This window comes from Epinephelus lanceolatus, chromosome 16, assembly GCF_041903045.1.
Source record: "Epinephelus lanceolatus isolate andai-2023 chromosome 16, ASM4190304v1, whole genome shotgun sequence".
Taxonomy (NCBI): domain Eukaryota; kingdom Metazoa; phylum Chordata; class Actinopteri; order Perciformes; family Serranidae; genus Epinephelus; species Epinephelus lanceolatus.
Window position 1 is genome coordinate 10,376,095 of NC_135749.1, and position 27,757 is coordinate 10,403,851.

General features: G+C 40.9%; 1 protein-coding gene across 1 annotated transcript in view; it reads right to left on the reverse strand.

Annotated features, from left to right (window-relative positions):
- Positions 1-27,757, reverse strand: part of thsd7aa (thrombospondin, type I, domain containing 7Aa) — a 167,940-nt gene that overhangs the window by 28,454 nt on the left and 111,729 nt on the right. Inside the window, exons 7-20 of the mRNA XM_033636731.2 lie at positions 23,535-23,729; positions 16,821-17,061; positions 13,972-14,087; positions 12,638-12,770; positions 11,952-12,055; positions 8,748-8,942; positions 8,271-8,537; positions 6,547-6,725; positions 6,313-6,318; positions 5,869-6,002; positions 5,123-5,276; positions 4,383-4,524; positions 4,092-4,207; positions 3,897-4,014 (exon numbers count right to left, since the gene is read on the reverse strand). Coding sequence (XP_033492622.1) covers positions 3,897-4,014; positions 4,092-4,207; positions 4,383-4,524; positions 5,123-5,276; positions 5,869-6,002; positions 6,313-6,318; positions 6,547-6,725; positions 8,271-8,537; positions 8,748-8,942; positions 11,952-12,055; positions 12,638-12,770; positions 13,972-14,087; positions 16,821-17,061; positions 23,535-23,729 — 2,100 coding nt within the window. The remainder of the gene's footprint in view (positions 1-3,896; positions 4,015-4,091; positions 4,208-4,382; positions 4,525-5,122; positions 5,277-5,868; positions 6,003-6,312; positions 6,319-6,546; positions 6,726-8,270; positions 8,538-8,747; positions 8,943-11,951; positions 12,056-12,637; positions 12,771-13,971; positions 14,088-16,820; positions 17,062-23,534; positions 23,730-27,757) is intronic.

A 27,757-nucleotide genomic window follows, 5' to 3' on the forward strand; every position in this document is an offset into this window, starting at 1 on the left:
CAATATTGCACATAAGTCAAGTTAGAAACCACTTCCTGTTTCATGGCAACATGGATGACGCCCTGCCACAGCCACACCCTTGAATGGGTAAAATCTCTAGGAGGCAGTTTGTCAATGTGCGACCCCTGTCAATGGCAAAAAGTACACTAAAATCAAAATGGCTGACTTCCTGTCTGGTTTAGGGTAAGTCTTGGGATGTTACATCTGCCTCCCAATGTTTATACATCTAGGTAAAACATACCGCAGGGGCCACTTAGTTGAAGTAGGGTGTGCTATCAAGCCATGTCATACCCAAGCACAAGACCAATTAAATATCAAATTTTTGATACGTGTGCAGAGTTTTCAAGCATCATCAGTCTCGAGTCTTAATGGTGCAGTTGTTTTTTTTTTTGTTTTGTTTTTTGGCAATTCTACAACAAGCTGAAGGATTCCTCTTCCTTTAGCTTTGCTTTGGTCTCCCCCAGTTCCTTAAGAAATATTAGGCTCTTTGGCTGCTAACAGTGGTTAAATCAGCTGCCTGCTACATCTGGACACAAGGTTAATGTAAGCAGTAAAGCTTAGTTATATTGTAGATGTGCTGTAAAACCAAAACAATAACCTAAAATAGGCTAAAAAGCTCTGTAGAGCCAAGGGGGAACTCCAGAGTTTGTGATACTTACGTGAGCTTAAGGATGCCTTTAACATTATACATTGCCATTTGATCCAATATTCATGTAAAACTATTTTTAATGGTGAAGTTCACACATTCGGGAGGGAAGGGCCTTCAAAAAAAAAAAAGAAGAATGAAATGCCAAGCTAAATACCTCTCACCCCTGATAAAAGCTGTTAGGCTCATTACTTTCCTGCACAAATCCCAGTTAAATCTGGGCCCCAGATTTCTAATCAAAGTTCACCATCTCCATGCCTGAGCACTGCTTTGTTCACTGGTTGCTTTGCAGAAGATGTTAGCGCCTTATGCCCACAGAAACCAGTCATCACCCTCCATTACGATTTCCATGCTTCAGTGGTCTCCCTGCGGGCGTCCATGGCAGTGTTTGGGGCTGAGCGGCGGGTGGCAGTGAGGGCTGCTGGGTAGAAGAAGGCCTGTGCCAGCTGTCACTATCAGTGTTTGGCTGGAGAACACACAGTGCCATGATTATCTATGCGCACAGGTTGGACACATCCAGGGAAATAGCTGTGTTTTTACACCGCCTGATTGATAACAGCACCTTGCTGCTTCCAGGTATGATCATTTGCTTGAAATCACAAATCCAGCTCATTGCTATTCCTGGCTCAGGAACAGAAATGAACTCTTCCAGGAAAGTATGTCCTCGCAGCCTGCCTGGAGATAAAAAGAAACACAGGATGGAAAGCGAGGAGGCCCTCTATTCCTTTGGCCTACCTGCTGTTTCTCCATACGAGGAAAAAAAATCCTTCACGCCTGGGGACAGATTAAGGTTACCACAGTATCTAAAGCCTCTATTGGTTTCATATCTACTATTTGCTCTTGTTGCTTCTGGCTGCTGCACTTCTCAAGGACTCGTGGAGAGCAGAGTGCTCCCTGAGCCCCAGAGCATACACTGGTAATGGACCGCCAATCAATGGCATGATCCGATGGAATTACATGCAAGGACATTATTATCCCTCACTCAGTTGCTTTAGAGCTATAACACCATTGTTTCTCATATCATTGAGCGTTTCCGGTTTCCACCATTACCGTAAGGGAGGCTGACAACTGAGAGCCGATCAATGCCGAGCCCCAGCAGTGACGGATCACTCACAGCTATGAAAGCACTGTGCTGGCCAAGTTGCATGAAGAGGCTGCCATGTTGGAATTTTATTAAAATGCAATCAAATGATATCAATGGTCAGCCCTTTTTTTATCCCCAGTTCATCAGATGCCAATACTAGACCTTGCCCTTCAGGCGGGGGTGTTAATATAGACAGGCAGGCAGTGCGGTTGCATTGGGGCCCATGCAATGAGGGGGCCCATTGAGAGAGCAGGCCCTCGAACAGTGTGTCGGCCAGAGAACAGGCTCTCATTCAGATTGCCAACTCAGAAGTACACAGGTGTTCAAAGAAGAACTCGTTAAATTAAAAAAGGTGGGGCCAACTGCTATATATGCCGTCATAAAGGCAAACCCATCTCAATCATGGTCTCTTTTTTTTGTGTTTTGTGCTGATGATTGCTGGGTAATATGTATGCTGATGTTGTGCAGTGTCAAGCTGTAGCTAGTTCAGGTGCAAAATCTAGCCCTAGGACCCATCGTAATAATGTGCACTGGGGCCCATCCTAACTACCATATGCCACTGCCCCCAGCATGTGATATCGACACCACAGGCACCCTTTAGCATCTTTATGAGAAGCACCAGGCTTTCAACTTACGCAAACTGAAACCCATCTGCAACCATACTTGATGCTCGAAGCAACTGAGGTATATAGTATAGTATAAAGAGGAAGAAAGTCTGCATAGAGGGGGAGGAAGGGGAGGTGGATGGGTCAAACATACAAAGACTTTCACCCAGGAGGCCACAGTTTGTGTCCCGGCAATGTTGATTTAAAGTAATGTAGGTAAAGAAACTTACATAACTACGTTTCATATGAAACCAAAAGTCAAGGTAGTTTTATCACAATGTTTCATAATTTACGTATAGTCATCACGCACTGATGTCACTCAGTGGCATATTTACTTAATATTATGTTATTGTTGCATATCAGAAATACCTATTTTGACCCAAAACATGATCTTTCTTCTAAACCTTACCAAGTGGTTATGTTGCCTATCATTAGAGTAGCAGTTTCACGTTCCATGTGTTACAATGTGTTTCAGCTGTACGTCACAGAGAGGTGCTAATGGGTGCCCCGTGCATCACTCTGAAATTATGAGGGGTGTGAGAAAGTGTCTATGTTTGAACACTTCGGAATAAGAATGGGTTGCAATGGCCTTGGTTACTTGGCTAACTTGTTTGAGATTCCTGCCTTACTACCATATTAAAACAATTGACTGTGGTATATAGAATCTCATTCTCATATATCTGGTGGTTTTATAGATACAGCTAATTGTAGGAAGCTAACAAGTCCTATAAAATCAGATATTTAAGAGACTTTCAAGTCAAATCAGTGGGATAAATACATTTTTTAACCATATTTTGCTGTGTTATCTAGAGAATTTAAAAAGAGAGCAGTAGCAAGCCACAGCTGAATATTCTTAAGCTACAGTATGTCCAAATCTGTGTGGTTTCCAGGGAAAACATTAACCTTTGAAACTCAACAAGAAGTCTTTGAAGCGTACAGAAAAAATGAATTTTGAACATCTTCTACTCCACAGCAACAGGGCAAACTCAGAGATCATGATATATGACTGAACGCTCCAGAGCAGCTGCCAAATGGACTTTGCGGTGATAATGATTTCTCTACTAAAGTATTTCATTTCTAAAACCCAAATAGCAGCCAGCAACTTGACCCTCCTCTTGCCAGTTACTGTTAAAAGTGTTGCTGCAGTATGGGAACATCTTCAGCCACCCTGATACAATGGCCTACAGTCTGTGCATACATATACAGAGAGATTACCTTACAATGATCAATTATTCCATATGTGTAAGGATTCCCACAAAACACAAAAGCTGTAAACATGAAGTCACATAAACAGGAATATAACTCATTAGATGGAGTCATGCCATCCTGCATCATGGACCTGCGCTAGAGAAAACCAATCAAGGTCAGTCTAATGGTTGACGGCAAGTCATGCTACACTACACTTCTAACTAAAATTGCACCAGAGTCGGACACAAATTGGAACCCACATTTTCAGGGAATAAGATGCAGTTATTTGTTCTAGGACCGTTTAATTTCAGCATGACTAAGTGCTAGGTTTAGCATGGAAACAATGCAATGGATAGTACTATAAAACACATACCTGCCAGTCCACAGCTGTGAGTGCACTCGGACCATGGTGACCAATCAGATAGCTGGCAGTTGACGGGACATTCCACAACACAGGAAGCATTCATCTGCCACTTCCTCTCCAGGCCCAACTGCAACAGCATACAGGGTTTAATTTACTCATTGCTAAAAAGGTAGAGGTTTTAATAATAAATGCTGCACAACCCACCTCTTTACAGAATTTGAGGTCTACCGATTTGCCGTCGCTGCGCACACAGTCCAGCATGCGAGTTTTGATGCCGTTTCCACACACCGCTCTGTCACTGAGCTGACAGGTACTCCAATCTACAAGAAGATTTCTCATCAGCAAAAACAACTCACAGAGTCACACGGCCTAGTGTACGAGCACAATTAAAAAGTGATTAATGCAATCTGGCTCACAAGCACGACTCTCATGTTACACTGTAAATTCTGCTGCCTCTGATAATCCCATACAGTCGACGCTCTATTTGAATCTCACCGGTGATGTTGTAGGAGTAGTGGAAGCAGTTGCTGTTGAGTTTGCAGGGCTCTGTTTCTTTAGTCGAAGGACACTCCTTCTCCTCTCCAGGCTGGCGGAGCGGGTAAGCACTCCTCTCTCGAGTACTGTTCCCACTGCAAGGCTGAGGAGTGGAGGAAAAGATTGCGATTTACTCAGCCAAACTGTTACAGTACATGCACACTGCCGTCTTGTGACACAGCAGTGAGCAACAACAGTGAGCAAAGTTTACTTTAATTGGTCTGTCTCTGTCTGCCGCAGATATGAACTGATTTCAACACAAACAACAGGAACAGATGAATGGATGAGAAGAGTTTGAGTTGTTGCCTATTTGTGCTCAAAGTGATTATTAATTATTATAGTAGAGTGAATATGCTGTATTCAGTTGAAACATCTGGTACTGACAGTCCATAGCTCTGTATGGGACGGCGTGAATTGTTTAAATATGCATAAACTTGGAGGCGGTGTCAGGTGCAGGTGCAGGTGCTGTGTTATTCTTGCTCAATTGTTTTGCAAATGACAGCTTAAAAATACAGATGTTTCTTTTCCACATTTACATGACATCATGCTTCCTGACATTTCTTAAACGTCCACTATCAACTGGCGACACAACTGACTAGAAAACAATTGTGACAGCGATAGTTTGAAGACTATTTTTATGAACACAAAGTACTATGTAGAGGAGTACTACAGTGATAGAGGAACTAATATGTCATTTTTACCAGTGGACACGGGCTCCAGGCTCCCCAGTCTGATAACACGCAGTCCTCGGGGCAGGGCAGCCGGCTGTTGCGGGCCCCCAAAGGCATCTCCTCTGGATCACACAGGTAGTCCTCCACCTGCTCAGAGGGCCCGTCTATAGTGTTCAGCATACATCTAGACACAAAGGGGTTCAAACAAAGGTAAGTCCATTTCCACAACACCAACTTCTCCGTACCAATTATTACAGCAGTTTTTATTCGATCAGTAGGAATAGTTTTCCAGGCAATTTCTGAGTGTAATCAGTCTATATCCTGGTGACTATGTAATGCATTACTATGTTGAACATGTCTCTAAATCCCCTTTCAGACATTCACTCCTTTAAAATAATCTAAGGGTAATTTAACATCAGTCGCATGTCTGAATAAGCACCCTGGTCAAATTTAAATTCAAGTCACAAACTCCTAAAAATCTTATTATGTCAGACACAAGTCTGAATTGAATGCATTAAGAAAACATAGAGGCTGCAGCTCGAGGTTAAACATGCTCAGAGTCAGATAAATTCTGCAGCCCTAAAGGGTAAGTTCAGTATATTTTTGAGCTGGACCCTATTTTCCCAAGTTTTTGTAGTAGCTTTACAGCAGAAATTAACATGTTTATAGCCTTTTCAAAAAACTGTTTTGGTCTCTATAGCTAATGCCCTGTCTTTGATTTTTATACATGTCTATTATTTTATACAGTCCATGGGTTTGACATGATTTCTTCTTACCTGACTTTCCTGGTCTGAACACCTTCACCACAGTTATCCTTCAGGTCCACATTGCTGACCTTCCACACACTCCAGGGCTCTGCCACCCACACGTACTGCCCACAATCACTGAGGCACGGCACCACTTCATACACCTGACACACACAAACATCACAGTTACCTGTCTGATTCTGCACAGGGAATGTGCAGTAGTTTTACAACCAAAAACTGTGAAAACTAAAAGTTGTATGCGTCCCTTAGCTCTGGAACAGATCTGACGGTTCATTAGACTAAAATTCTGTCTAAACTAGAAAATTAATCATTGGATTTTTCCTATGACAATTTGACTAAACACAAAAAAATCACTATATCATAAGTGAAATGAGTGAAGTTCCAAAATAAGTGCTACAAAAAGTGCTAAAAGAATCATTAAGCAATAAAAAAAAGAATCCACAGTGTACTTACCTGAGCCTGTAGATGGATGCATTCATCAAAGAAGAGAAAGGAATAACAGAAAATGAGTAATTCAGAATATTGTACTCAGGAATTAAGCATAAGTAGGAATTTAAAGTAAAAGTAACCTTCCTCTGATCTGGCATTGTACATACTGAGGCATATCCAACCTTACTAAGGCAAGCATTCAATTGTAATCTTTTGTTGAAAGATTAATCACACATCTTTAAGTGAAACCTCTCTCACCTGGTTGACATGGTCCAGTTTAGGACACGGTCTTCCACCGTTGTAGGGCTTTTCTCTCAGCCACTTGGAGCGAACTTTGACCCCACTGCCACAGGACTTGCTACAACGTGACCAGTTGGACCACTCACTCAGTTTGCAGTCAGACGGACAGGGGATGATGCAAGCCTCCTCAATGTACCCTGCAACCAATCATATAATAACAAACCAGCTTAAGTACTGCACAGATTGATCTGACCTGTTGCGAGGAGACGTAATGGAAACCTGGATTTAGTGGTTTGACTTTCTTCAGATTACCAGCAAAAAGGAGCAAGCAATTACCATGTTAGACCCACAATACTCTCTGGCATAAGAGAACCAATCAAAGACTACCAAATCAGAGAGAAAGCAAGCAGCAGTACTAACTCCGAGTCCGGCGTCTTTTTACAGTTACAGCCAGTTACCATCAAGTAGCCCCGTACTGGGAGAAAGCTTTGACTCACAAGAAGGGATTCTCAATGAGCAAACACAGACACGCTCATTCCCCCGAGTGCTTTGATGTGTTCTCTGTTTCCCAAGGCTAAGATGCAGAATATGACGGCACTGTGATTCTTAATTCCCTTTCCTTCCTTTGTTGGAATATACTGTGGAATGATAATGCAGCTCACGGCAGAACGGCCTGACAGATTTGGGCTGCTGGCAGCAAAGACATCCTCGAGTTCCCCTGATTGATTGTCGAATTTACACAGGAGTTTTGATGAAAGGACACACTGATAAGAACCCTGAATTGGGTCAAATGTGATCAGTCTAAGAGATTAACTGATCCCAAATATTTGGAAAGGATTGCTAATTTAAAACAATTACTGTACAATTAGTACCTATTTTCGCAACTTAATATACCAAAAAATTGTTTTCTTCTGCACACTGTAAAGGATTCCCTTGCATATTTACACTAAGTTACTGGTAGCATGTTTGCCAGCAAGCTGCTGTATTTCAATTTACAATAAACTACTGTAATGCACTTTACAGTATATAGAAAAATACTGTATTATTATAAAATATTTGGTAATATTTTTTTTGGCAGCTGAGCTCGCTCTCGTCACAGCTCCATACTCGCAGGGCTGCATTTGTGCACACGAAGCACAAATGTTTCCTCGCAATGATGCTTTTCCGCTCGCAGACACTGCTCTGTATGTTCCCATCACATGCCTTGTATGTGCACGGATTTTGAGACTAATTAAACACCATGAGCATATTAAGATTTACAGGCACTAGACACTAGTTTCCTGAAAGCTCTGTCTTGGAGGAAGAGAAACGCTTTAGTCTGGACGGAGGGCTGATATGAAGAGAAAAGATATATTTGCTAAATTAACTGGTTTCATGTGGAAGTAATTTTGCTGAGCAGCAGCCACTGTGACCACATGTGACAATTACAGGATAATGGTATATGCTGAAATATAATGTGACAGTAGCGTAGTAAGAGAGCTGCAAAGTCAGCAAAGTCACTCAGTTATGGCAGCGGCAGCAAAATCTATCTAGCATTAACTTACTGTATATTTGCCACTGTAAGCTGCTGGTCGTACCAGACCAAGTAAGGTTAAAGAAACAAAACTCCTGAGTATACTTCATATACTACTACACCCAATATTTGTTTAATCTGTGTGTTTAATCTAATGTGTTGGAGTAAAACTGTGTAATTTGTCAACTTGTGTTCAGGTTCATGGGTTATTTGAGCATGGAGAACTCACCATGGCTGTTACAGCGAGAGGTCTCCACAATGCGGTTGTCCTGGTCATAGCACACCATGGCCTGGTAACGATATCCTTGGCCGCACTCCTTGATGTCACCTTGGACCTTCATGCCCAGTTGACCCTCCATGCGGCCGCCTTCAGGTAGGACACAGTCTGACCAGTTGCCCACAGGCTGAGCATTGTATTTGTTGCATGGGCAGTACTGGGTTTCACTCAGGGGGTACACCTGGTGGTTTTTACACTGGTCACGCTTTTTGCTCTTCCCTGTAAAAAAACAAAACAAATACACAAAACAAAAACTGTAGAACTGTGGGAATTAAGATACAGAAAGGGGCAGGGTTGTTTGGAGCGCTCTGAGTAGACTTTACACAAACAAAAAGTTCAAACTCAAAATCAGTCTTTCACAACCACTGATTTCACCGTAAGGGTTGATGTAATCTGGAAGTCAGCTTGAAATTAAAGTCTGTCACTCACCAACTAGCATCCTCTTGCGGGTCCTGACGCCCACGCAATCGGCTGTGCAGGAGGAGAACTTGGACCAGCTGCTGAGCTGACAGTCTTCCTGGCAGGGCAGCTGGCAGTGTTGTGTGAGAGGCGGCATGGAGCTGGCAAACTGAAGACAAGCTTCAACGTCTGCCTGCCCACCGTCCTGCTTCCGGCACGAAACAGCTACAGGGGAAAGGAGCGAATACAGTTATATGAGGATGGAGACTTCACATTTCATGGAACTTGGTCAACTTTTACTGAAATGATGAAAACATGAGAGTCATCCATGTGTCCAGGGCAGACTGCTGGGTCTCACGCGCCATACTAACACACCAACATACACAATACCTTCAGTCAGTAAGTCCCAAGTATAAGGACACTCAATTCACTATGCCTGTGGGCCACTTTTGCAAAATGACAAGAGGCCAGGGGCCAGTTAATAAACAAACAATAACATTTATCAGTATATATAATCTATTAATTGCCTGTTTTCAACGATTTAACATCTGCTGATCTCACAGGTAAATCCAGTCGCAGCAGCAAGCCAAGTGTAAGCAGGGGCATTTCAAGGATTTCGGGAAAATCTGGGCTTAATCTGGACCAATGTTGGGGACAAGAGAATTCTCCTCTGGAACTTTTTTTGATAAATAAAATATAAATGAACTGAAAGTAAAAAAAACCCCGAAACATCCTAATGTGATTCTGTTTATTTTCATTGTGAATTAGAAAATGGTCGACAGGTCACTTGGCACACTGTTGTGGGAGATTTGGGTTGTAAGTTGAGTATCACTGCCCTAGCACTAAACACTGCTCCAATAGTAAAACACTGTATGTGGTAAATTTGGTCTATAGACTCAGCAAATTCCTACATAAAACATGATTGTGCACCCATACTTTTGGTAGGTAGAGCCCAGTATGCTATGCATCTTATGCATGATTGGAAATCTAAACAAAAGTGACCATTAGTGCCATCTTTCAAATTTAGCTTTCCAGTTGAATTTTAATTTGAAGATCTGTGCTGCTGCTCCTCCCTCTTGTGTTATACTTTTAGAAAATATATTCTGATGACACTGTTGCCACTGAAATGAAAGTTGCACAGATCTATGTAACTATGCATGTTTGGATCATTTAAACAGCTGCTCCAAAATATAAATATCTGTCCATCTTGTTGCAAACTCCATAATGTTTTAGCTTAAGAAACAGTAAGATATTCCTATGACTTCTTTACAGACATTGATTAAGTGCCTGGTCGTTGCATACAGTGCAATACATTATTCATACAGTGTCGATTTGACAGGTACAAAAACCAGCTGCTGACTCTCTTTTGAAATGACATTGGTTGTCTCATATTACTTAATAAAGTGTGTGTTCGCTTAAGTGTTACGGTCTACTTTCTCATCACTGAAGGAGTAACTACACCCTGGTCAGTAGTACTGTTTGCATTGCCATCTATCAAATAAAAGTACTTAATAATGAAGACAAAGGCCCCTCATGAGATTTACACCAGACATATCATATTACTAGATCATTATTATTGATGCAATATATCTTTTCAATTGAAAAGGTAGGGTTAATTTAACCGTCCTGTATAATTTTGGTTAGTTTAATAATAATAATAATAATACATTGGATTTATATAGCCCTTTGAGGTTGTGGGCAGTTTTGAAGAGGTGTGTTCTGAGGGATTTCTTGAAAGTGGAGAGTGAGGGGGAGTCTCTGGTGTGTTTAGGGAGTTCCAGAGGGTGGGAGCAGCGATTGAGAAGGCCCTGTAGCCCCAGATGTGGTAGTTAGTCCTAGTGGGGGGGGGGGGGACAGGGCATCAGCAGACCTGAGAGTGCGGGAGGGAGTGTGCTCAGACAGGCAGGGGGGAGCCAGGTTGTGGAGGGCTTTATAGGATGTGAGGAGGATTTTAAAGTGGATACGCTGGGGTATGGGGAGCCAGTGGAGGTTATGAAGGATGGGGTGATGTGGTCACAGGTGCGAAAGTATGTTAAAAGACAAGCAGCTGAATTCTGGATATACATATATTATATAGTTTCTTGAGAGTTTTGGATGATGAACCTTAGAAGAGACTATTGCAGCAATCGAGTAATGCAGGCCTATAACATCATGTTTCGTCAGCTCATTGTAGGTCATACATGAAATCTTAATGTGTAAAGTAAGTGTCGTCGACAAATAACTGTAGTGGAGGAAAATGCATCCTTCCCTTATAAATTGTGCTGGAGTAGATGTAGCACACAAATTTCCCCAAAACAGACAACACTAGAGCCATGCACATGCAAGATCTAGAGGGAGTTGCTCTGTGATGGTTTAAACGACCAGTGGGAGTCATACTTTGGCATATGCTAGTTCACATTGACTATGCTTATCAGGGTGTTAAACACACTGCTGGCTTGCCTTTGTCACACTGCTCTATAATAAAGAAACACAATTGATGATATGTAAACAAAAACACCAACATGCAGTCATTATTTCAGGATATCCCTCTCTTACACCCACAACATTTACTGCACACCCAGACACATACATGCACACATTCATAAGAAAGAAGTAAAGAGCTGTGAAATGGCTATGGCCCTCTAGCATTGTATTGAATGAGGGGGTGAATCGTAAGAGGCTCGTATTGAATTGTCTCTCCAGCTCAGAGTATACCATTACAGGTAATGGTACATAATGACAAGCACCTCCCAAGATGGAGAAGCAGGATGCTCATCATTGGAATCAGAAAATGGTCTCTGTTTCTGAGACTTTAACAGGAGTTTGAGTGTGAGCACTGATAACAAGTCTGCTGCCTGCCTGAATTCTCACTCAGGCCACAGGTATTAGTGCTACACTCAGCAAGTCACCGTAAAGGAACGGTACATGTTTTGTTCTGAGATTGTCTCCCCACCCACAGAATAACTGAACATCCTGTACTTATCGTGGAGTTGAAAAGGTAAGATCTGAAACTCTGTTACCCTTAAATTGAAACATTCACATCCCTCTTCTCAGTCCCATAACAATTACAGCTAGATTGAAGTTGTACGCAGCCTCCAGGTACTGCTTTTATGCCAACTCCCTTATCCCAGGCTCTTGCAAAGAGATCAGATCAGTGGTACCAGATCCCCACTGAAACAACATCTCAGATCAATTTAATGCCTTTTTGGCTACACTTTGTTAAGTCTTTGTGTGTGTCTGTGTGGTTGTCCTTACCCCGAACTTGCAGGCCTGGCCCACAGGTCTCCTGAGCTCCGGGACTGTCCTGACGAACTGACCATGGAACCAGCTGGCATCGCCGCCACTTGTGGGTTTTCCATCTAAAGAAGACGAGGTAAAAGAATCAGTGGTGTCTTGAGCTGTGATGTGTGTGTGTGTGTGTGTGGATAGGGTTTGGGGGGTGGGAGTAATGAACCCAATGAAAAATAACAATAAAACATTAAATTCCTTGCCAACAAACACTAGAAAAGTCCATCCTCTGGAGACCATGTTAACATTGGAGAGGATGGGAAAATACCCCATTGTTATGACTCGGGAGCCTTTACAAATTAGATGGTGACCCACACTACTATCTAGAACTCAGCGACACAATCTGTCCCCTAAAAAAGGATTAGGTTTTGTGTTCAGGATTAGTTCTTATTAAATGTCATTTTTGAGTTTCTTTTCCTCTCATCTGATGCCACACTTGCTGTGCATTACAACTACATAAGCAATGCCCGTGGAAAGAGTGTAGGCAATTAGTTGGATTAGCCAACAGTCAACAATGAATGATGGAATGATGGTGTGTCACTCATTTGGCACCAGTTTGCGTACACTCTTGTTTTTCTTTTGGGCAATTAAAGGATATCATAGCCATCAAAATTAGGAGGTTGTCAATGCATAATGTGTCCAGGTCCAGTTACCTGTATCCCGGGCATACAGATGGAGCATCACACTCTCTTTCCTGGGTCAGCACTTCAGGACAGTCCTGCCCCCCATTGGCTGGTAACTGGATGGTAATGCGTTTCCTGTACTGCTTCTTCTTGGTGCTACCACCTGAGTGAAGACACACGAAAAACACATCTAGTACCTTTTTTTTTTTTTTTTAGCTAAGTGGACCTAATAAACTAGCATCTTAGGGTAAATGGAAAATACAGAATGTATCAGAGTGGTCTCCTCTTGAGTTCCAGCATGTCCCAGATTTGGAAAAAGTACTTAAAAAATGGATTTCTGTTCCGCACTCTTGGCTGTATTTCATTAAATGTCTCACTGTAGAATAAATGTAATGAAACCCAGGTGGTCCTCATATTTCAGTAATTTAGCTATTTGCTCACCCATTGCTGGAAGGGACCATCTCAAAGGGAGTCTAATAAAATCAAGTAGAAAATTGAAAACCATATCCCATCATCTTCAAGTCCACATCTATATCAGGACTACAAGAACATGTTATTTAGGAATGGTTTAGTATTGTTATATGTTACCTTGATATACCTGCCTTTCTCTGTGACAGTAACAAAACTAAGGAGATGATAGTGGACTTTGGGAAGAAGCCCCCCTTAATATGAATGGGTCCTTGGTAGGAAGGGTGGACAGCCTTAAGTACTTTGGTGTCAACAACACTGGGGCCCTGACCTGGGCACTGCATATTGACTCAGTGGTGAGAAAGACAAGACAGAAACATCTTCACATCAGGCGCTTGAGGCGCTCTCAAATACTGAGGAATTGCTACTCCTGCACCTGATGGAGAACATCACAACCTGGTTCTGACACAGCACTGAAAAGCACTGCAAGACCCTGCAAAGACTGGTTCTTTCTAAACACACTATAGACGCAGCTCTACCTTGCCTGAAGGATGTTTCCGCCAGGCGCTACAAGAATAACTTGACTAGTTGACTTAACTTTGCTACTCTCGCTAATCAGAACTAGAAATACTAGTCATTCAAACTTATTGAGGAACCCACAGGATTTTGAATCGGCATGAGAGACTAACTAGTGGCTCTGATTATCAACAGCTTCATATAAAAAACCCATCGAATCCCTGGATCTTAAGTTACAAGGCGCTTCTTTTTCTGTGGGTGTTTACGGTTGATGAATATTGGAGATATTAATTCACATTATCATATTTATCATTTTTATATCACAACACATTCATACAAGTTTTAATGGATTCCCTGTCTCGACACTGGTACATCTGGCTCCTGTGACACCCTACAAGGTCTCACTGCGTGCACTGAATCCAACAAAGAGCCGAAGCTACCTGCTTGGCATGTTGATGGGCAAGGGCTCCAGTCGCTGTATGGGGTGACCATACAGTCTCTCTTGCATGGCAGTAAGCAGGGCCTGACCGTGTCTGGGCGCAGACTCTCTGGACACCTGGAAGTACATCATTGACATGCTCAGACAAACACAGAGGGTACCCTTGAAAATGTGATGGAGATGTGCTGGATAAGAGCCAAAGCAACTGTGCCAGGACTTCACTCTGTGACTCTCAATGTGGATGGACTTCAGCACTGGATCTTTTTGTGAGAGTGTGACTCCGCTCTTATTGCACATAGTGATATGTTATGATATGGAAACCAAAGTATATCAGTATGTGATTTCTGGCTTTTTCTTTTGGTGTGCCACCTCAAGATTTTCAGTGGCCCCTGCTGGCCACCCCTAAGAATAACTTCTGTCTAAAACAAAAAAGCAACAAGAGACAACCTTGTTTCTCCAATAATAGACATTTTAGTTTGTTATTTTTTTAGACAAGGTTATGGTGGAGTCTGCAATTTCAATCCCATATACGACTTATCATATTAAACAATAGAATAGAATAGACTTTGTTGTCACTGCACAAGGAGTACAACGAAATTTGCTGTGCCATGCCAGAAATATAAGAAATAGAAAATAGACAGTAATAAATATAGAATACATACATGTACACAATTATCCCAAATCAATAAATATATTTTAAAAAAATAATAATAATAACATTAAAAGTGGTTATTAATCCCCCTGGTACTTATAAATTTGAATATGTACAGTTTTAGATGCTAAAATGGAAAAAAAAATGTTGAGATGTTTTCGATTGACTGCATCTCAAATTATTCCTCTCCAAAAATGATTAAATTTCAAAAACAATTCCCTTAATAGCCAAAAGTCTGCATTTCCTTTCATCAATATCGATTTGCCTGGGCGCACTGAAACGTAACCCTTGCGCAAATCCTGAATCCCTTCCCTTTAGAGCAGGGACGCCATCTATTTGTGGAGCCAACCAGGAAATTAGCTCTGCTCAGCTCTGCTCAATTAGCACAACTCTGCCCATGCCAGATCATCAATAAAAATGTTGCAAGGAAAGAAGCTCTCCAGCAAACACATGATCAAAAATAAATCTTTTTTAACTTATCACAGCTTTTACCACACACCTTATTAATACTCTAATACATATTTTTTGTTACCAGGCTAATAAATTAGAATGCTCTAATGCCAATTTATGTTTACTGGTGGCTGTCCTCACATCTTGGCCACAGCTGGTGCTGCTGGTGAAAGCGGGTGCCCCTCTTTCCATTGATGTGAAAGTGTGTCCCAAGGCTGCCGGCTCACTGCTCAGCATGTAACAGTAGGTTTAGGAGTAAGCGCAGGAATAAAGAGCAAGATTAATTTCCATACACAGCATGGAGGCTGGGGGGGTTTGCCTGCGTAGGGCTGCTATGCTGCCAGAATAATGCACCCGTTCTGTTGAATAAATAAATAGATAATTCATGTTCCCAGCAGATGCCTTCAGGGGGGAAACAGACCCAGATGCTTAAAACAGCTCATCAGCTAACACCTCTGCCAGACACCAGCAACAACAGACTAACCAGGAGACTAAACGGCACAATGTGCCATGTGCAAACAAAGTCTGCAACCAAAAGCAAAGGCTGTCTTTGACTTATACAACTGAAAGCATTAGTAGTGAAGCACTATTAATTATGTCGTCACCTGAGGAGTCGCTGTTAAAGTTGTAGGAAAACCATACAATACTGTTCTTTCATCTGTGTAAGCTTTCAACATTACAGCGTTTCCAATTTGAAACCTGGTATTTCTAATACAAATTGCTCATAGCCTGATGATCAGACTACATTGCCATTTTGTACTTCAGCCGTTTAACCTGACAGGTAGCCAATAACTAGCATTATTTTAGGGTTGTTTTGTGTTCTTCTTCTTCTGTGACATGTATGCCCATTGGAGAAATCTGCAGATTTAATCTAAGTTAAAAACAATTAATAATAATAAAATCAAAAAATTAAAAATAAATATTTAAATAAATTTAAACATTCTTTGCAAATTTTCATATTTTGAAAGTAGGATTTCTTTTTTTCCACATCATAAGGTAAAAGTGTTAAAAGGCATAAGGTGCCGCTAGTTTTGTAGTTTTCCCAAGTAAAAATGTATTTTTAAAACATTTCATATTGATATCCTCCATGTTACGCAACACATTTCCTAAATAACTTCATGACATTGAACTGTAGGTTTATGTTCACTTATTTCACCTCTGTTTCTAAGAAATCATGTTTTTAGTGTTGGTTTGGTAAGGTCAATGGCTCGAAACACTACAATACCCATAAGCCTCATTAGAGGCTGCCAACTGAGCAGAAGCAGTCTGTCTTACAGTAAGCTTGATGACTGGATGTTTCTTATCAAAGCCACCTTTCGAGTCGTGGATAACCTCCTCCTTCAGTTATTACCACAGACTTGAACCTTTGACTTTTCATCACAGTTGCTTTCTAACACTTTGTTTTTTTCTACTGATCATTAACTGTAAAGGTTTGACCACGCACAAACTTTCATCTTCATTATCTTGGAAATGAACAATACTTTTTCCTTCACAAGCCCTGGACCCCAAAACAACTCCTCACACTTCCAAAGTAATTTCTTAAGTGTAATCATGAGAAGAATCAAAGAAAAAAATCTCATTTACTCTCACATCCTGCTGCTCTCTGGGGAATCTGTCCCCCTAATAACATGTTAATCATTTCGCACCAGTTGAACAGTCCTGTCATACTTTGTATGTAATGTAGATAGGATGACATTCAAGCACTTTAATTACACCTGAACTCCACAAGCAGCTGTGTGGAATCTTACTTTTTTGGAGGAACCTGGCCCACATTGACCCGGACGCAGATGACTTTGCGGGTTTGCATCCCCACTGAGCAGGACGCATCATCGCCCCGTGTTCGACCCACAGACGTGTTGGTGGCTGGGATGGAGGAGTCCTCTATGCACTGTCCCCAGGAGCCGGTCTGCCAGTGGTACACAGTGCAGGGATGGTCATTGCAGTTTCTCACCTCCTGCAGGGCACTGACATTGGGACAGTGGATTCCACCTAAGAAATGATGGAGCACAAAGCAGCGTAAATGTCTTAGCTGCACTACAGACAATAACAAAAATGACAACCAAATTGAAAGAATAAATGTTTTGTGCATTTCTGCAAACCATGAATACATTATATTTTACGCGATTATGTAGCTGATAGCTGTGGTGAATGTGTGGTTATGTTTAGGCACAAAAAACACTTAGTTGTGGCTCTGAAAAGAGAATGTTTTGGTTTTTTGGTGGGACAATCCTAGAATAAAATGCAGTGATGAAAAATTGCATTTCGTTGCACTATCTCTGTGAGAAAAATAGTGTTAAGTCACTAACGACCACATTTGGGGGCTGAAAAGCTCCTGGAAACACAACCATGACTAGCTAAAAAACAACCAGTTTTGTTGTTTGTTGATCTCAAACAGCGGTCAGCAATTTGGCAGGCGTCTAGCCTAAGTGACATACCATCCAAGAACCCATCCACCTCCCAGTGACAGTCAGTATACACACTGCATCACTTTAGAAACATTGATTTATGTATGAAATGCACAAATTCAATGTTTCCTTGGTTTGCAGAAATGTACAATGCCAACATTTTCTCCTGGCAACTGGTCTGAAATTGACATCAGCATGTATAGAGGAAGATGAGAAGCTTGTTGGAAGCTTCAGCTATAAAAGGGTGCTCTAGAATCATCTAAGCACAGACAGATCCAAGGGAAAGAAAAAGAGTCTGTCGTGCTCGAGTCTGGTCTCTCTATCGAGTCTGCTCTGAGACATAATGTCATAATTGCCTCTGTCTGGTAGCAGGTCTCTATCTTGGTGTCATTTATACAAGGTCTCGACCCAGTAAAGGATTTGGCCTGGCAGAGCTATAAGACATTATTGTCCAAGGTGGTTAGGCCCTGTGACTTTTATCAGGGTAAAGATCTTTGGATCTTTTATGAGCCAGAATCAACAACTAAGGAAATTACTAATTAAGAGAAGCAGAGGCTCAGGTTGCCACCTCATTACTTATTTATTGGCAGAACCAGCCAGTGCTAACAGGAACTGCCAGTGTGCTGCATCAAATTTCAGAGTCAACTGTGAGCTTTAATAGATTTGTTTGCCAATGGATGTGCTAAGAGAGTAGACTTGTGCAAAGAAACAACGAACACAAGCCAGATTATTAGATTATTATTACCGCTGACTACAAATACTTTCTGTGTGAGGCTTTGATTTCTAAAGGTGACTGGAGTTGCTAAGTAGAAACTAGTAAGCTGTGTTAATGTGCACTTCTCCATCCCATCACATGAAAGGTTTTCATCTGTGGTGAGTCACTGCCTTTAATAGGCCGACATGACGAGAAACACACATTGACAGGCAAGGAAACATCTCACTCTGCAGTGTGGGTTTGCCAAGGAATCCAAGTGCAATGCAAACTGGTACATGCAACACACCAGTTAGAATTAGAGTTCTAGCCAAGATGCACTGGCTTCCAGTGTTTTTGAATTTATCTTAAAGATCTGCTACTTTGTATGAAGACCTAAACTGGGGACCCCTTTGTGTTGTAGATTTCAGATTGTTATTTTTTCCACAGCCATGTAACCAGAAGCATTGTATGTCTCTGCATGCCACAAATTCTTTACATTTGCACATATCATTTGTACATATGAATGTTTCTGAAGTGATGTAGTATTTGAGCTGACTCATCGGAAGGTGGCGGGGATGGTGGATGGTGTGTCACTGAGGTAAGACACCTGACTAGCTGCAGACCACTGTTTGAGATCAATAAAGAACAGAACCAGTTGTTGTTTAATGAGTCATTGCTGTTTTACCTTTTTTTAGCAGCTTGTAGGATCCAAATGTGGGTGTTTTGTAGCAACCTGTCACTATGTTTCCAGCAGCTTTTTAGGTCTGATAATCATTTGTTTTTTGCTGAGACATCACTGCTTTTCCCGTCGAGATTGTGCCTCACCAACCGGGTATTTCACACCAAAACACGATCTTTTCTTAACCATAACCAAGTGGCTTTTGTGCCTACCACAGTACTGTTGAAATGTAAAGTTTCAACATATCTGCTACATAATTTCATATCCACAATTTGCAGAAACATACCATGCCAATATTTTTTCTGGCCATTGGGTTGTGTTTTCACTGTACCTCTTGTCTATGTAAAGCACTCTGAGCTGCATTCAATGCATTAACTGTGCTACATAAGTAACATGTACTATTTTTACTTGATTAAAATTTAATTTAAGTAGGCATTGCAGAACAGCAATGTATCTTTCAATATGAAAGGCACTGAAGTGGTTGTGGTCTCCATGGAATACAAAGACAGAGCACAAATTGGATGTCCATTTTATAAACAGCAAACTGAACAGTAGCACACTCATAAATATAAAGCACCTGCTCTCTGGTGGGATTTTACTGAGGGAAGGAATGACTGGGCAGTTAGTAAAAGAAATAGCTAACTTGGCTGGACAAAGAGAACTACCTTTAGAAAATCACATTTCATTAACAGAAAATCCAAGGAAATGATAATGCCAAGTACTCAGCATGATGCTCGAATTAATAGCATTGCCTGTATTGTAGTCGATCAAAGATGGAAACAAATACTGAAGAGGAACTGGTACATAACTACTTCAAAAACTGCATGCACAAGATAACTGTTCCCTTTCAAACACTGCACATATATCGGGTTCTATTTCGCTCTTTGTGTGAGAAAACAAGTACATACACCCAACACTGCATCAAAGTACTGCATGTCTGGGCAAACAGGATAAATCTACAGCTACGGCAATCATAAATGATTTCCTCTATTTTCCTGTTGGCTAGCAGTAAGGCATTGGCTATCTCAAGCTGGATGAGTCTTTGCGCAGCTCTATCGATTAGCTTTTAGCTTTGATTTTCCCATAACTCGTCGGAAAACAAACAAGGCTGAAAGGAGCATGAGAGATAAATCAGAGGGTCTCTGGGGGAGGACCACTCACAAGGACTGACAGAGAAGAGATAACCCAGGGGGCAGAGTGTCTATACAGAGCCAGGAGTCTGGATATGGACCCAGGTGGGGTGTGCACACCATGTGACCCTCATCACCACGAAACCTGGTCATTTGCAACAGCTATCACCTTGGGAAAAGAGAACCCCCGAGGAGAACGTTAGCCATTAGTGCCTCAAAAGCCACTGAATGTCATCTTCCACCCAGTGACGGAGTTTCTGAATTGGACAAGAGAAGAGCTCAGACAGAAGGTATGGCTGACCTCTGTGTAACAGCTCAGGGGTCATTTAGAAAATATATTATTGGATTTCATCAGGGCAGTCATTTATCAGGCATGGAGCTCATTAACCCTTAGAAGGACTCACTGTTATTGCTGCACTGGCTAATTAAATAGTTAATTGACGATATTTAATCACTCAAACTCAACATGTATTTAAAAAATGCCCAGCTCAAATGGCTGCAGATTAGCTGTGGCACTTCTGCTGCCCTGTAACTAATTCTTCAACAGATTATACCCCGTGTCATGATGATGACTTCGCACATTATTTACTTTGCAGACAATTAAACTATTTACTTAACACTACCTTGACACTCTCTCCTGACATTCATAGTGTTTGTGTTGACCTGAATAATTAGCTTATACCAACACCAGTACAGGCTGCCTTGATACTATTGTTCAGTTTGAGTGCGTCAATGTGATTATGCAGCTAATGGTTTACTGAAAACAGCCTGTAGGCTACATGGTACATACACAGCATACTGTAAGATTTGATGACTACATTTTGTTTTACATTTTTCTCTGCTGCAATCTGTTTATATTCCATAGGGAACAAAAGTTAAAAGAGAAAACAAGTATAAGAGCTAAGCCCAAGAGATATAAGCCTAGCTAATGCTTACCATACACCAGACTTTGAAACAACTTTTAAAAGACTTAAGTCTGACATACTCTCACATCTAAAGACAACCAAGTTTTAATCCACAGACTATAAGATTTTGCAAAGACTGGGGATCTTGTAGGGGTTATTATTTGCAAGACTACAACTAGATTCCTTTTGAGATTATTTCCCATCCTGCTCCTGGTGGAAAATATTATGCCAAAGTCCCTTTAAGAAATATGACATATTTACGATTCCTTCCACGTACGCAAAAACAGGTAACTCTAGAGACACAAGATAAAAGACATTGTATGAACGAACGAAAGAAAGAAAGAAAGAATTAAATTTTTATTTTCGTGTCTGGCTACCCCAAGGCAGCCCATCCCTCATGGGATTATTCAGACACATTTTAAAACAAAACATTTTCCAGTGCCATCACGCCAACATAAAATAGTAAACATGACACACACGCAAGCTGCAAATAAAGATAAATAAATAAAATAAATAAATAAATAAAACAAAATAAAATAAAATGGTGTATGTCGACGGTATTCTAGCCAACTCAGTATCAAGACAATCATAAAGATAAGCTGTATTTGTGTACAAAGTTTAAATTTTGGATTTTGTAGCCTCAACTTGCTACCAGATACACGATCAGATCAGATATACGCAGAATTTAACACCTGCTCCTGTTCCCTTCATAACCTCCACAGTACTAGAGAACCAAGACTTTACATTCTTGCACCTCCACCAGTGTCTCTCCATGTTTACTGTCCACCTGGTTTGCTGCCTTCTGTTTGGTGCTGGAGAGAGTGCAGCTATTGGTTGTTGACAGTGTTCATGTCATTGAACTTTAGTATTTGCGTGAGCCAAGACAAAAAATACTTAATGATATTAAACATGTTAACTTTGCCAGAAGTTTTATGACCACCCCAAACGATCAAGAACACAGGAGTGCGCACCAACTGAGGTACATCTCTTGTGATTTTATTCCAACATTGGAATTACTTGAAAAGTTGTTTGGTATATGGCCGACAAACAGCCCTCTCCTTTCAGCTGATAAACCAAATGTTATCGTAACCAAAGGGAATTACAGTTAAAACAATTACATTAAGACCTGCGTTTTGTTTTTCTTTATTTTTAAAAAGACATTACTGTAATTGCAAGAAACTAACATCACAGCAGCGGTGTACATATCTCAAATATAACCCTTCACTGAAAAAGGCTCCAACAGACAGAGTTCAATCTTTCAGTCATCCTCTCCACTCTGCTCCTCTTTCCTCTATCTTGTGATCTACGGTGGAAACTCAAGTCTTCTTCAGGCTGTCTCAGTTTGCTATCGCTAATGGCCCGGATAGGTCTATGTGACTTGATGCATCATTCAGCACACACCACATCAACCTGTCTGGCACCATGCTCCGTCGGTTCTCATCCATCTAACACTGCGGCAGTGTCTGCCTCCTAAATGCTAGGAAAGCTAATAAAGTTGGAGCATGCAACTTGCATCGTGTTCTGGCATGGACGTCCTCCTGAAGCCCAGCAAGGGCAATGGAGTAGGAGTATCCATTCACAAGGAAATCTATTATGTACAGTTTGAGCAAGCTCCCCACTCCAGCGCGGATGCTGTGTTGTTGTGAAAATGCCAAAGACAGCATGTCATGCAATGTGTTCCAGAAGTTGGACAACAAGAGCTGTTAAAATGATAGCAGGGACGTAAAAGATAAAACTCTGATCCGCTGCCAAGCCAGGCGCTAACCATATGTGCAGCTTCCCATTTTTTTTCTCGCAGTGAGGTTTGGTGAGAATGCCTCAGTTCTCACAGTGTGATTGGCAGCTTGGAGAGTTGGGCTTTAACCCAGAGGCACTCGCTTCCGTATCATTCCAACACCATTTAGATACCCATGCCTCACCTTGGGGTTTGAAACACTTAATGCTAAGAAATACTCTATTCTACCACTAGTATGTGAAAGCTTTATTTCTATTCCAAAAGCACAGGGATTCTGCTGGGCCAGCACATCAGCGGGAAGATATTACATCAGGGTAGACACATTTCTATGGCCCTCTAGTTAAACATATGGAGACTATGCACTACATCAGCAAAAATCACTGTCATCTATGAACATCAAATAAGAATGTACCGAAGATTGGATTGACCAACGACAGCAGGGAAGGACCTTGAACAGAAGCAAAGGCAACATCCTTCATTTTTAAAAGGAAATTATAGAATAAAGCTTGACAAAGAGATTATGTATATTATTCTTTAGGCTGGCACGCTGATTATCCTTCCAATCACTTCTTACCCTGCATTATAGTAACCCAGGCCACAACCTTTGCAGTCGCTGTAGAGGAGCACACAGAATAATTCATTTCACTTTGACATTTCACTTGTGGTATCATGGTTTATAATGAGGAGAAGCAACAAAAAACAAAGTTTTAAAACTTTCTTTTGTTGAACTGGCATCACTGTGGTATTAGACCAATATAGGTTTCTTATGGCAGTGTGGACAGCTGGGTCTGGGTTGGCAGTATGGTTAGGGTGAGCATTTGTATTGTTTGAAAGGTCCATATAAATCTCACATATTGGCAAAAATATGATTCTGTCAGCTTCGTTCTGCTGTTGCAGGACTCCTGATTTCTTACCTTCTCCTGCATTATAGGCCAGGATAGAGCGAGCTCTGGTCTGCCTGCCTTCTGTGTTTTTCCCAGAGCAGGTGTGGGAACAAAGAGACCATGAGGTCCAGGGGCTCAGGGCACAATCCTTTGGGCAAGGCACTTCACAGATGGCCGGCATGGGCAGGATGGCATCACGGCAGAGCTGCCTCTCCACATATTCACCTGGAAGAACACAAGCAGATTTGGAATATGATCAGTGCATCAGTAGACAGAATAAAACTAAGAGACCAGTATCATGTCTGTCATTCAACTAACTAGCAACTAGTACTACAATTAAGTATTTTGCATTGTTATCTTCTCAATGAACACCAAACATGGAGACTCAAAAAGGACATCAAGTATTGATCAGCACAGTAAAATACTATATATTTCAGTAAAAGTCAATTTCAATTCAAAAAATACTCACAATGGTTTATTATTTTAAGTCTTTGCAAATCTGTATGAGTTGTCTCACAATACACAAAGCTTACACAAATTAAAAATCTTAGTTTCCTCAGTGCCAACCTGCCCTATATTATATATTACTGCACTATAACTCTATTATTAGCTAAACCATCTGCCAGTTGTCCCTCCCGAAGCCTATCACTGGTGGGGTATGCACAAGGGAGAACTTTTGTTGTCTGTATAGAGATGTTCCTCATACTGGAGGAGTTGCTTAACTTATCTGACTCAACTGAGTAGTTGAGGTGACTTTGTTTTGGAAAGCCTAATTAAGTCAAGAACAGTCATTGTTGCCATGAAAACAAAACCTATGAGGCAAAGACATCCATAAAATCAGCACTTGGAAGGGCTGCTGCTGAGATTCAAATAAAAGAGGTTGGGACCAAACACTTAGAAGCACTGTGTCTATTGGACAAATGTAAGAAGTTACTTGTTTTGCTTTGTATTGCACTCCTGTTACAAATGTAAAAATGATGCTGTGATATTGGGATTTTTTTTTTTAAGTTTAACTGACTGAATCATGAGTGTTGTGCTTTCAAGTGTTTTTCTAATTGTATTTCTCTACCTAAACATAACAAAATCAAAGAGAACATAAAAATCATCAAAGAGCTGCTAATATTTTGTACACTACAAACAAAATGTCCATGTCTTTATCAGTGAACACAAGGTTGCTCCGATTAAGACTGGTGACTTTGCCATCTGCATTGAGCAGAAACATATTCATCTTAAAATCAATGTGTCTGAGCAGAGCGTGTTGGGTAATGTATCTTCCACTGGGTCAACTGACAGTAATACTATATATCAGGAATCCTTATTGGGATAAAGGGTCCACAGCACTGTTTGTCTATGTTGCGGCAACTGACAATGGACACACATATACTGGTGAAAGTGTTCTCTGGGCTTGCCTTAGCACAACTCGGTCAAACCAAATGAGTTTTTCTTATCTTACTTTATGTTGTCTTTGGGCACATGGGACTACTGTTTTTCTTTATCTTCCATTTTATCTAAGGAAACAAACAGTAGTCCCATGTGCCCAAAGACTAAATACAGTACAGGTGTATTATAAGCTACACAGAGCACCATGAAGTATTTGGTATTCATGTGGAAAACATTTTTACTTGACTCTGACTATTGATAAATGTGTGATTTTTCAATCGATCTAAAAATTTCAAAGCTGTACTGTTAGCTACTTGCCCAAAGTATGTGCATACCAGATTTAAAGTCTTTAGACCAATCACAACAAATGCTGTGGTGTTTTTCCTAATCATGCCAAATGCAGTCTATGAGCATAAATGGGACAACTTTTGACTTTAAAAATGTGTTTGCATACTTTTTCAATCACTGCTGCTATACATAAATTGCATAGTTTTGACCCTTATGAATAATTGTCATATATTTAATACCTAATATCACTTAACTGGACATTAATACTTCGACATACTCCACTCTGGCGGAGTTAAATAAATCAGATGAGGCAGTTCTGAGTAGAAGATATTCATGGTTGAAAATGTAAATGCAAGTAAATATTTGAAAAGCTAAAATATTTCATTTCTTAATGCTGGAAAGTCACATTTTTCCTAATAGCAATGCAAATCGCAGAGCTATGTTTGAAAGAATAGTTTAATATTTTGGGAAATAGGCTCATGAGCTTCCTTTAAAAGAGTGAGATAAGAGGATGGATATCAATCTGATGGCTGTGTGTCAAGTAGAGATGGAGCCAGAATGTGGTTAGTCTATCTTAACATAAAGACTTAAAGCAGAGGAAACAGCTAGCCTGGGTCTGTCCAAAAATACATCTACACCACCTTTAAAACTGTTTACTTTAATATAAACAGTTATGTAAAAAGGACAACTTGTGATTTCAGGGGGAGTTAAGTGTTGGAGCTATTTCTTGACAAACAAGGTTATTCGTCAGTCCAGTACAGCAGTTTCTCCAGCTGCAGTGCAGGTTTCTATATGGTTTGTGGATGGATTTATAGATTCAAAAGATTCAAAAATTATATATTGCCAATATAGGTACTCCCGTGTTGGCTTCATTTTTTCAGCCTTGGAGGTTGCTGCCTGGTTTAAACATGTTGGCTGAATGATCGTCAAAACTTTTTAATCCCTTTACAGAAATGTACAGAGCTAGATAACTCAGATCTATTGCTGAGACCTTGAAGGTTAGGCATGAGCTGCAGTACCATTACGTTCTTACAAACAAATAGTCCTTAATCACTTAAGGGAAGTGGACGTCTGTGAATGTATACCAGTTTATATTTGAGGTCTTTTCAAGGATTTGGGGGTGGGGGTGCTGAAATGCTGACAGGGCTGATATTGATCTAGGTCTGCAGGCTGTCCTCACTCTTATCCCATTGCATCCCAGCCCATCCTGTAGCTGAAGGACCATATCTGTGAAAATCTCATTGTGAAGAGCTGGAAGAATGGCGACCAGTGAGTCGAATGACACGTCTGGGACCCCAGGGGAAAAGAGATCCATTTTCATCAGAAGGAGACAACAAGAGATCAATAAGAGGCCAGTGAAGAGAAACTCTGAGGGATGCCACATGGCTGTGGGGGTTGGGGGGGCTTTGGTGATGGGGGACATATGGAGTCTTGACTTCCATGTGATTGATGCTGAAGGAAATCATTACAGTGTCTGTATGAAATTGATGGCTTTCATGATGTCTTTTTGTAACTGGAGCACTGCATGAGTTCAATTCTAGTTCTTGATAATTAAACACAATAATCTACTCTAGCCAACACAAACCAATAAAACAACAATATGGACCATCAGACATTCGGCTAGAAAGGTGAGACAGTCACCAATACTGTACATGTTTGGTCATCTTTGAGATAATTTCTTATATCAATCAACTCTGATCCAGAATACATCTTACTCCAAACAGGCTGTCATGAAATCTGCTGGATGTTCATGGTTCCCAGAAGACGATATGTAGTGTTAGTGAGTGAAGTGACCCCTTGACCTCTCTACCAGCACCACAACATATCATCATACAACGTTCATTTGAATCCTTACGAAAATGCACCCCAATGAATGACATATTTAATGTAAATATTTTATGTAGGTTAGGTTAGTAAAGTTACTTTGGTTGGGTTTCGGAAAAGAAACGTGGTTAAGTCGTACCTTAAAATAACTTAAAGTTCACTTGGTTTCATACGGTTCCAAACACCAGTCTCCTGGTCTTGTGTTGTTTGATGCCTCTTTACAAGGACATCTTCTGTCCTTATATTACTTCCGTCTTTACTGCCATCAGCACATTGGCCACATGATCCCAGCCTTCCGGTTATGTGGGTCATACACAAATGACTCTCATGATTATGTGGGTTATATACAAAGTGTGGTGCATTATTTTTTGTAGTTTTACGTACTGACAGTGCACAAAAACAGCTTAAACACCACCATAGGCAAAATGTCCCAGTTGTACATGACATCAAAATCCACTAGACAGTTTACCATGAAATTTTGAGGATAAACCCTTTCCATTGCCGGCCCTTTGTTTGTCCTCACCCCTTGATGACAAACTTCACATTTTCATTCATACTAAGGCAAAAGATTGCATTGACATTCCGTAGGTGGGCACGCCAGATCAGAAAAGGCTCATGTTGTTTTTTATGAATGACAACAAATTAACTATGTTGTCATTTAGGATGGACGTTAGGTTTCCTTTGAGCAACCATGTCAGCTGCTACAGTATGCTATAAGAAGGTAAGATGCATTCCCAGAACAAGCTGAATTACTACATCCC